General features: G+C 42.6%; 1 protein-coding gene across 1 annotated transcript; it reads right to left on the bottom strand.

The window, feature by feature from the left end:
• Positions 1-806: 806 nt before the first annotated feature.
• Positions 807-10,206, bottom strand: LOC123728133 (carnitine O-palmitoyltransferase 1, liver isoform-like). Its single transcript, XM_045698718.1, has 19 exons — positions 9,984-10,206; positions 8,706-8,865; positions 8,323-8,462; positions 7,996-8,167; positions 7,728-7,829; positions 7,431-7,568; positions 7,205-7,282; positions 6,990-7,104; positions 5,274-5,357; positions 4,879-5,074; positions 4,609-4,794; positions 3,660-3,765; positions 2,934-3,050; positions 2,618-2,782; positions 2,383-2,517; positions 1,617-1,769; positions 1,352-1,465; positions 1,098-1,190; positions 807-975 (listed from the first exon to the last, which is right to left on the bottom strand). The coding sequence occupies exons 2-19, from the start codon at positions 8,844-8,846 to the stop codon at positions 889-891; spliced, it is 2,322 nt and encodes a 773-aa protein (XP_045554674.1). The 5' UTR covers positions 8,847-8,865; positions 9,984-10,206; the 3' UTR covers positions 807-888.
• Between the last annotated feature and the right edge of the window lie 1,118 nt (positions 10,207-11,324).

Raw genomic sequence — 11,324 nt, 5'->3', positions numbered from 1 at the left:
CTTGTGGAGGTCCACAATTTTTTTTCTGAGATCTTGGCTGATTTCTTTTGATTTTCCCATGATGTCAAGCAAAGAGGCAGTGAGTTTGAAGGTAGGCCTTGAAATACATCCACAGGTACACCTCCAATTGACTCAAATCATGTCAATTAGCCTATCAGAAGCTTCTAAAGCCGTTACATAATTTTATGGAATTTTCCAAGCTGTTTAAAGGCCCAGTCAACTTAGTGTATGTAAACTTCTGACCCACTGGAATTGTGATACAGTGAGTTATAAGTGAAATAATCTGTCTGTAAACAATTGTTGGAAAAATTACTTGCCAAAACTATAGTTTGTTAACAAGAAATTTGTGGAGTGGTTGAAAAACGAGTTTTAATGACTCCAACAGAAGTGTATGTAAACTTCCGACTTCAACTGTACATACGATTCAGATATACTTCCTTATATATTACATCACTTAAATACTCAAAACAGTGCTATTTACAAGTGTACACATATTACAATCAGATGCAAATACTACTGCCTCTGAACTAAACAGATGCCTTGCCTATCCTTAATCTACATTACTATATCATATGTTCTTTAAAGCTACCAAGGCATTTTGTGCTTCATTGCTCTTGCCAGAATTGGTTCAATACTATGTTAAAAATTCACTGCCATTTTATAGAAGGGATTGTGCGAAATAAAGTCAAAATACTTTATTAAATATTTATTTCTACAAAACAATTCCCTCCTGCTAACTGAGTAAATATCCAAAAGATCTATAACTTGACCCATTCTAAAGCCGTTACCCAGAAGAGACTAGTTGTGACCCGCCCGTTTTGGAAATAATGTAATGTCACAGAGCATGAAAATGTGGTATGAAGTCTATAAAGACCTTTCAGACTGTCATCACATCTCTTTCTTGTCGTTTTGGTCAAATAGCGCACGAATGTCCAGCATGGCCTGTCGAATGTTCTGTCCAAAGCGGTACGAGTCCTACAGAGAAAGAGACAGACAGTTGTTTGACCTGATAAAGATCCAGCTAGATTGCCATTAAGGTAGTATGTAAGTGCTATATACTCTATGGTTCATCATGTAGTGTGACACAATGGTCTCACCGTCTCAGGGCTGGAGAACTTGCTGGAGATGTGGAATGTGATGAGGTTCTCTCCTACAATGATGTAAGAGACGCCATAGCCGTCATCAGCCACCTGGGGGCGCAGGAGAGACAGTACCAATCACCCCTAACTCTGACTACATAGAAGTAAGAAGCAGACAGAAGAAGTAACAGAGGACACAATGGTAGTAGGACTTGAGAATCTGGTCCCAGCTAATTTCTTGTGTGTGTGTTGTGTGCGTGCGGTAGACTCACAGGGCCAAACCCCCCTCCTGCACCCACGTATCTTGGGAACTTGTTGATGTCGACCATGTTGAGCTGCTGTTGAGGAGTCTGACTAGTGGACAACCTCCAGGGCTCTGACAACACCTACACAGGGAGAGAGAGAAGGGGAAGGGAGGGGGGGTCAATTGAGAAGAAGGGTAAGTGTAAATCTCTGATATCATATCACTTGGCTGCCAAAGTATAATTTAACACATATAATGGTGTTGACTACACAAACACTCAGAAGTGAGCTGACCTGTTTGAGGAATGGTGAGTCGATGTTGAGGTACTTGGACATGATGTAAAGACAGAAGAGGTGTCTGTCGATGCCAGAGCCTGTCATGGCCAGACGATACATGTTCTGGTGTTTGTCTGCAGCCTTCCGGAAGAGATCCAACCTCTGGGCACTCTGCTCACAGAAACAACAGATGATATTCAATCAAAACCCAGATCCAGCTAAAAAACACAACAGATAGTGCAGTGGTGGCCAGCCCTCCACCTTCAGAGCTACTGGTTTTGCTCCAGCCCTATTCAGACACACATGATTGTACTAATCAACTGTTCATCAGCACCTTGAATAGCTGAACCAGGTATGTTAGTGCAGGGCTGGAACAAAAGCAAAAAGTGCATAGCCAGTAGCTCTCCAGAAGGAGGGTTGGTCATGCTTGCTCTAGAGGACACACTCCTCTCGCTAGATAGGTACAAGAAACAGACATTTGGGTCCTGGTCACCTAGTTCTCAGAGTCAGAATGACCTGAGCCTCACTGGCAGAGTTACATCATGTCACTGTCAATCAGTAACTCCCACAGACAAGGCTACTCACCTGCAGTGCTGCACCCACACTGTATTTAACCACAGATATAGTCAAACATCTGATGATTTATATCTAGCATGCATAGCATGTATGTGGAAGGGGACTGTTACTGCTCTTGTGCTGTCATTAGTGCATTCTATATTGCCTCTGAAATGATTAACAAAGGTACACAGTAAGAGAGGTGTGTGTTTAAGGTGTGTGTCCTCACCTTAGTGTTCTTGTCTTCCATGGCTCTGACGAAGGCTGTGGACTCTATGGTGCAGGAGCGAACCGTCTCTGTCCTACCCTCACGGAACATCCGGGTCATCGAGGCCTCATACGTCAGACAGAACTCCCCCTTATCCTACAATACATAGACAACAAATACATTCAGTTTATTTGCTTGAGACATGATATTGTTTGTCTGTTGTCTATTCATGGCTGACACACACACACACACACACCCTGAATTGAGCCAGCTGCAGTGCTAGCTGTATGAAGGCATCAGGACTGGTCCTACTCTTCTTGATCAGGCCCTTCCCAAACTCATCAAACAGGCAGCCATGGAAGTCCACGTCATCAGCTATCTCCTTGGCAACCATGTAGGAATCCTCAATGACCTCCTGGCACTGAGGGATGAGGAGAGACCAGAGACCAGAAAGGCTCAGACAAGACAGCCTGTAGAAACTACTGACTGGTCTACTGAACACAACACTAAACTAGCTTTCCCCTCTTTACTAAAGCTACAACTTTTGATCCCTAACACATTAGAAGCCATACCTCCAATGGAATGTCCCATTGCAGTTTGGCGGTGGGAGGCAGGCCCTTGTTGATGTCTCCTTTGCAGTGCCCCTCCTCTGTGTAACCCAGATGGAAGCAGTCCGTTGCTAGGACGTACTACACAGAGACAGCAGCACAGCAACCATTACATTCACACAACACAATTAATCACACCATGTCATATATTGTGTTTAAGAATAACATGTTTGTAATACATCATTAATACACCATCAACAGACATAAGCGGTCGCTAGGGGGCCCCCGACCTCAAAAAAAGGAACTCAGTCAGGGTCTCAACTTACTGTTCAGAGTAAGAATAGTAGAAAACACCAGGTGCAATTAGCTGACACAGCCATGTACATTTTTGATTGGTAGTTAGTCTAGCCAGCTTGTAGTAATCATGGCCGAATACCGACCAGGCATGTGCCCAGGGGCCCTGACCTCCTGGGGGCCCACAGATTGTGTTAGTCATTCTCACTCAGATATCATATTAATATGACATAAGTCATGGCAAAATGTGTAGAATTTGGGGAAATTAGCTTTAAAACTGCAGAAATGTCTCTCTACCACATGGAAAATGGGTAGAATTGCAGGAAATTAGGCCTAAATTGTACATTTTTCTCCTCGCCATCAATAGGGGGGCCACAATTTTTTTTGCCGTGAGGTGGGGCCCCCCAACCAAATCGCACTTAGGGCCCCCAAAAGGCTGACCATCAATAACATTACCTCCCACATGTGTCCTACAATGGGAGCGTCTGCCCACGAGTGTTCTGCATTGACCCCCAGTTTACCATTCTTATAAGCAATCAGGGTGAAGGATTTGTCAAACCACCTGAGAGAGAGAGAAGGCATATCAGGTTAAACACTGAAACACACATCATAAAGGCAGTGCACAGAAAAGCAATATAGCGCTAAACTATCCTCTCTGAAATAGGCCTACTTTACAACGCATCTTTTCTGTCCCGTCCCACCTGTCATAGCACTTCCCGTTCATCTCACCTGTCATAGCACTTCCCGTTCATCTCACCTGTCATAGCACTTCCCGTTCATCTCACCTGTCATAGCACTTCCCGTTCCTCTCACCTGTCATAGCACTTCCCGTTCATCTCATCTGTCATAGCACTTCCCGTTCCTCTCACCTGTCATAGCACTTCCCATTTGTCTCACCTGTCATAGCACTTCCCGTTTGTCACACCTGTCATAGCACTTCCTGTTTGTCTCTCACCTGTCATAGCTCTTCCCGTTTGTCTTTCTCCTGTCATAGCACTTCCCGTTTGTCTCACCTGTCATAGCTCTTCCCGTTTGTCTCACCTGTCATAGCACTTCCCGTTCGTCTCACCTGTCATAGCTCTTCCCGTTTGTCTCATCTGTCATAGCACTTCCCGTTTGTCTCATCTGTCATAGCACTTCCCGTTCGTCTCACCTGTCATAGCACTTCCCGTTCGTCTCACCTGTCATAGCACTTCCCATTTGTCTCATCTGTCATAGCACTTCCCATTTGTCTCATCTGTCATAGCACTTCCCGTTTCTCTCACCTGTCATAATACTTCCCATTTGTCTCACCTGTCATAGCACTTCCCATTTGTCTCATCTGTCATAGCACTTCCCGTTTCTCTCACCTGTCATAATACTTCCCATTTGTCTCACCTGTCATAGCACTTCCCATTTGTCTCACCTGTCATAACACTTCCCGTGCAGCACGGACTTGGCGTACAGGTCCAATGATCCCAGCTTGTCAGGGTCGTAACCGTGCTCCTCGTCGTCAAGGGTGAGGAAGAAGGCTGACGTCTCGATGGCCTCCAGAGAGGCTTTGTTAACACCCTGGCTGAAGTACTTCAGACGAGCCCGCGCCCAAGGAACTCTGGGAGAGGATAAGAGGTGGACATTGTATTTCTGATGTGTGTGTGAGGAAGGAAGGGACTTTCGTGCCTATATGTGTGTATACCTGTTGCCGGCTGTGAGGGCAGCCAGTTTGAGTTCCCCAGGCTGTGGCTCCGTGGTGTCGTCGAGGATCCTCTGGAACTGAGTCTCCAGCTCAGAGGGCCAGAGGTGGCGTCCCCCGTAGTACAGCCACACCTTGAAGAAGCGGCCCTTATGGTACACCACCAGGTGCTTCCGGTCACTCAGGTGCTGAACAAAGTCTGGACCAAGGAGTAGGAGAGGGGTGAGGACATAGAACATTATAAGGCGGTGGGGAATGCACACTTCTCTTGAATGATAGTTTTTGTTTAAGATGGTCAGAAGATGTGTCTGACACAAACTCATGTTCATATTGATTCATGCAACTACCCAGCGATAGTTTGATAGTGTTATGCCCCCAGAAGGCAGCAGCGTGCTCACCTGTCTCTATGCCAGGGATACGTGTGGTGTTGAACATCCTCTCCATCTGATAGGAACACATGGGCACCACCCCAGAGCCCTCAACTAGAGAGAGAGTATGCCAAACAAAAACCATTGACTGCAAAGATAAACAAACCATACAACTCTATGCACAAGGACTACATTTAAAAGTCCAAAGCAGCCATTTCTATCACCATAACAAATAATTTCTGGGTAACAATTAAGTACCTTAATCTAACCACTAGGCGGCAGGTAGCCTAGTGGTTAAAGCATTGGGCCAGTAACTGAAAGGTTGCTGGATCGAATCCCCGAGCTGACAAGGTAAAAATCTGTTGTTCTGCCCCTGAACAAGGCAGTTAACCCACTGTTCCTAGACTGTCATTGTAAGCAAGAATTTGTTCTTAACTGACTTGCCTAGTTAAATAAAGGTTAAATAAAATAAAAAATGTATAAACCTTACTATGCTTGGTCAAAAATGCACAGAAAAAGCTTCTTAGCAAAGAGCAATTTCTCAAGCAGGAATTTTGCTAGGACTGTCTGGGAGTGGTCTGAGTGAGGAGGGGAAAACTGAAAACTAGCTGTTAATGGAATCCCACTGACATTTTTGGTGGTATCATCATTTTCACAATATTATTCCAACCAGTGTGTAAATATATATATATATATATATATATATATATATATATATATATATATATATATATATATGTATATGTATATATATATGTATCAAACAATTTCCATAGAAAAGTTTACAAAAACACATTTACGCCGAAGTACAGTGCACAGTACAGTTTGGTAATAACGGTGAAATCTCCCTCAGTTTTTTAGGTGACCACGTTTTCCAAAAACTCCGAATTATCTACTCTGAATTATGATTCAAAGATCTTTGCAGAAAGAATGGGGTGACAGCTATGATATGACCACTTGAGTTTGAAAAAATCTATTTTGGTTATTGAACTACAGTAAGTGAAGTGGAATAACAGCCGATAACAGAATGATGGTAACATAACATAATGGGTCCATTTCATGACACGTTTTAATCACTTAATATATCATCAACCAAACTGTTATCAGTAAAAACACTATAACTAGGTAGGTCTACCTTTACTTTTTACCTCTGAACTTTCATTATCCTCCCTCCTCATAAGAGATATATTTTATTTTTATCTCAAAGATATGTGGGTATTTGGTCACAGAAATACAATATATATTAAACTTACAGAAGGCAAATCATTTCTGCAAAACAAAATATAAGTGTTGATATTTGTTATTGTGTTTTTATGTATTTCTAATAACTTAAAATACTTTTTCTGCTAGATGTTTCTAGGACCCCTTTTCCATGAGTTTGACCAAAGATCTAAGCCTTTGCTTATTCCTAATTTTTAGTAGGGAAAATGGTTGGAAAATGTATATATTCCTTAATTTCTCAAAACATACTCTTTGCTTTCATTTGACACCAAATTTGATGTGTTCCTATGGACTTCATAGGTTAGTGCTCATGGGGCTTTTGAAATGGAAATGCCCTAGACCAGAAACAAGTCGAAGGCAGTGGGAGGATGATTTAGGTTAACAGAGAAGGAGGGAGATGACCTGGGTTATTTAGGGGGTAGAGAGAGAGCCGAGGGCCAAAAGGGAAATGGGGGAGGGACCTGAATACTCTCAAGGGTACAAAGAGGGAGAGAGAGGGGGTGAGAGAGACAAAGAGAGGGGTACTCGTTACCGGTGCATGTTCTCCTCTCTCTAGTTTGCGTCGGTACTGCAGCATAGCGTGAACCACATTCCCTGCCCGAGCTGCCTGTCTGTGTGTGGGAATCACGTACAGCAGATCCTAAAGCAGATCATCAAATACATCATTAGGTAAAGGTTACTGGATACATCTCAAGCAATGCCATGTTCCCTGTATGAGTACCCATATAGACATGTCTTACCATGGCGTAGAAGTTACTGTTGACCATGATGGGACTCCTGCCTCTCAGGTAGATGTACTCCTCCCACCAATCACTCACCTGTAAAACATCATCTATTACAATAATTTGTTCAACTACTAATTATTTGTTTTAAAGAGCACTTTGAGCACTCACCAAAACAGCTTAATAAATACATTTACCACATTATCGTTTCATGTAACCTGACATCACACTTCAAAATACGTACGTAGTTAGTAGCCCACCAGGATTTGAGGATGAGGTATTTCTGGAGTTTGGGTGCCTCGTCTCTCTTGAAGTCATTGGCCACCACCTCCATCTGGTTGTACTGCTCATCATCCAGCAGGGGGCGCACTGATTCCAGGTACTGCAAGGTCACATAGTGATTATATGACATAATACTGATATGTAGTGTACATATATGGTTCTACACTGGTCCTGGTCCATCACTTTCCTGAACAAATGTGATCAGTTTCATATTGTATTTCATCTAAGCACATGAGACACATAACCACCTCTCTCTCACCCTGGTTATGGTGTCGTCCACGCTAGGCACAGGTAGTCTGGGTAGGGAGGCCTGGAAGCTGTAGAGGAGAGGTCTGCGGCCAGAGAACATCTTCACCAGACTCTAAAGAGAAACAACACAACACAATGACTGGGTTAATTGTCAGAATAATCAAATACTCATGGATGAGATTAAGAACTCAGAAAATATATTGTCTTGATTCTGAACTATAAGTGAGCTGCTCTTTTGATCATGTTTCTATTGAAATAGAGACATTTGACAGACGTACCAGCCAGAGTTTGGTGCAGAAGCTCATTTTGCCGTGGGACTCAAAGATCCAGGCGTGGTAGGAGAGAAGGGCCTTGAGAATGTACCTCAGCATGAGGATGAGAGAGAGCCACAGGCCCGTGGCAAACAGGATGGCACTCAGCACTGTCTGGGTCTGCACTGTCATGTAGTCACTGGAGAGAGGAGAGAACCTCACATCTAAATGATGTGCATTGTCCTTTAACAGAAAATTCTTTCCACAGATACCCACAGTTATATACTTAATCTGAAAAAATATGCATCGCTCTTCCCCAATGCCTCTTCATCACTGTGTTATTTGCTCACTGACCTGACAGGCAGGGTCCTCTTGATGGTATCTATCATTCCCAGTGATGGGTCTATCCTGGCATACATGGTGCTCATGATGGCTATCACCGCGATCAGCCAACTGGATGGGCTGGCAGGGTAGACGCCTGTCAATATCCCATTCTGAAATAAAATAATTCAATGTTAATTTAGATCGTTAGCCTACAAACAGACCAACAAGGCTATTCCTGGATGTGCTAGCCTATGTCCCAGCCAAGCACTAGGCTACAGACACCTGATTCAATCAAGGCTATAATAATAACTTGAATCAGTTGTTTTAGTGCTGGACTGCAACAAAAACCAAACTAGCTATCAGATTCAGGTTTGGTAATGACTGTAGGGCTACTTAGTCATTCGAAAACAAACCTTAAATCTTATGGCGCGCTTTATCCATGACGTCACTCCCGACAGGTAGATATGTTTGAGTACCTCGCGGCTCAGGTGGAGGTCGATGCCGTCTGGGGTGACGGTGAACTGGAAGCCAACCGCCTGATGTGCCTCCGCCATCCCGGTGACGTTGAAGACCCTGTTAAGAGAGATAGATAGATAGACAGAGACGTTGAACTTCAATTGTTTACACACGTGAATTTATTTTTAAATGTTTGCTCTTGCACAATTATCAAACCAAACCAACTTTAGGCTAATGGATGGATGTGGGAATGAAGTTAACCCTTAATCAATTTCAGGTGAGAGAAACAGTGCTGCATTACCACATTTGCTACCTCCTTTTTGTTGTTGTTGCAGTTTTAAAGCTAATTTCCTGGAATTCTACACATTTTGCCATTGCTTATGAGGTGTTCATATGCCATCTCAGGGGCCCCGTGGCACATGCCCTGCGTGCGCGTTCAGTAATCCGGCCCTCTTGTAATTTCATGGATTTGTTAAATATTTTCTAACTGTATGTGGAGGTCATAAGTCTGTTTATGTTGTGGCCCGGTTGACTGAAAAGTGGGCTTGGATTTCTTTTTCCATGTCATATGACGGGCCAGCAGCTAAGTGGGGCAAAGTTGAAATGCCAGATATAGCCTAGGCTACTGGCATGCGCTCAGATGTAGGACTGGTTTAAAAATATAAACACTGCAGACTAGGAAGAGTATGTGACGTCTACTACACCACAAACCACATAATGAAACATTTTGCAAGGTGAATTCATAAAAAAATATTCCAATAAATAGGCTTTATCAGTGCCATAATACATGATAATACAGTTCCATCAGTGCTAAATTGATATTTCTCTAGTATAGCTGTATATTATGTGTCCAGTCACCTACATGTTTAGATTTAAGAAAATGTAGTTTTTTAACAATATAAACTGAAGAATGACACGATTCATTCCCTTCAGCTAACATTTACAATAGTAAATTCATTATGATGATGCAGACTTCCTATGAATAAACATTTGTCTAGCCTCTTACACACAAATATTGTGTGGCACAAGGAGCCTACGCAATTACTAACTTTTGGCTTGCTTTGTTTGTCAAACATCTGAAATGCACTATACCCAACACCAACAACAAATCCATATGGTATCTAACTATACTAGGCTACGGTATTACATACATTAGTGTTTCATGGACAGCTACAGTAGCCTAAGAAATTATACATTATAGCAATCTAAAAACCAAACATTCAGTAATTCCATACCTTTTTGCTTAGGGATTCAATTCAAGCTTGCTGAAGTGAAACAGAAGAAGGCAGTGACTGTGGTTTCTCTCAGTGGAATTCCTCTGGGCCGGGGCTGAACCTCTCTGTGTTCTGTGTGTGATTCCTATGTCCTTGAAGTGGCTTTCCTCAGGTACTGAGAGCAATGCTATCCCCTATGCTTTCTCCCTTCCTCCCCCCTCTCTCTGTCTCTCTCTCTCTCTCTCTCTGTACTTCCCCTATGCCCCCCCCCAGACTTTTCTATCTGTAACTGGACACTATCTAGAGCTAGACTGTAACCTCACATGGCTGCTGAACACATAGTGTTCAAACCCCTACAGAGTACACCTATAAATACATTATGTTGATTCATCAATCTATTTACATATATATTAAGTTTCATTCAGGGCAACCAGTGACAAATGGTTAATTAATAATTAATAGTTATAAGGCAAGTTTCATCTCTCTGTCTCTCGGTAAGCAGTGTGTCTATAGTGGCTATGTTATGTAATAACCCACCATGTTCCGTTTTTATGTCACTACACCTGTGGATACCTCACTCACTGTTTTTCTCATGGTCTGACAGGCTTTAAGCTTTAGTCAGACACCCAAGAGTCCTGGGATTAGTTAAGATCAATGGCTTTATGTTTCAAATATGTTTTATTGCTCTTTAACCTCTATTTCACAAATACATTTGTCACAAAGTGCTTATTAGTAAGTAAACCCCCCAAAAAGAGAAAACAAAGGCAACGGTGGGAAAGGCAAACTCCATAGGAATTCTTTAAAAGGAAGGAAACGAGATTGGGAGCCTATCCTCCTCTGGGTAGAGATTTAACCTGTTGTGGATAGGGGGCAGTATTTTCACGGCCGGATGAAAAAATCGTACCCGATTTAATCTGGTTACTACTCTTGCCCAGAAACTAGAATATGCATGTTATTAGTAGATTTGGATAGAAAACACTCTAAAGTTTCTAAAACTGTTTGAATGGTGTCTGTGAGTATAACAGAACTCATATGGCAGGCAAAAACCTGAGAAAATTCCAAGCAGGAACTGGCCTGTCTGAGAATTTGTAGTTCTTTTGATTCTCTATCGAAACTACAGTATCTGTGGGGTTACGAAGCACTTTCTAAGGCTTCCATTGGCTCTCTAAAGCCTTCAGAAAGCGGATTGAGGCGTCTCCTGTCTCTGGGCAGAGTATAGTAGCTCAGTTTCTCAGTGGTCTGCATTCACTGAGAATTGTTTTTAAAATCTGACATAGCGATTGCATAAAGGAGTTCTGTATCTATAATTCTTAAAATAATTGTTATGTATTTTGTCAACGTTTATGATGAGTAATTTAGTAA

This window comes from Salmo salar, chromosome ssa17 (genome assembly GCF_905237065.1).
Source record: "Salmo salar chromosome ssa17, Ssal_v3.1, whole genome shotgun sequence".
Taxonomy (NCBI): domain Eukaryota; kingdom Metazoa; phylum Chordata; class Actinopteri; order Salmoniformes; family Salmonidae; genus Salmo; species Salmo salar.
Note: the sequence above shows the minus strand (reverse complement) of the source record. Positions and strands in the feature narration are given on the sequence as shown.

What these genes read in the sequence shown, in the direction of transcription:
- LOC123728133 (XM_045698718.1), bottom strand. Translation starts at nt 8,846, where the DNA reads ATGGCGGAGGCACATCAGGCGGTTGGCTTCCAGTTCACCGTCACCCCA. An exon ending in ACAGTAACTTCTACGCCATG is followed by an intron (nt 7,105 to 7,204) that starts GTAAGACATGTC and finishes GATCTGCTTTAG; the next exon opens with GATCTGCTGTACGTGATTCC. An exon ending in TTGTAGGACACATGTGGGAG is followed by an intron (nt 3,051 to 3,659) that starts GTAATGTTATTG and finishes GTCTCTGTGTAG; the next exon opens with TACGTCCTAGCAACGGACTG.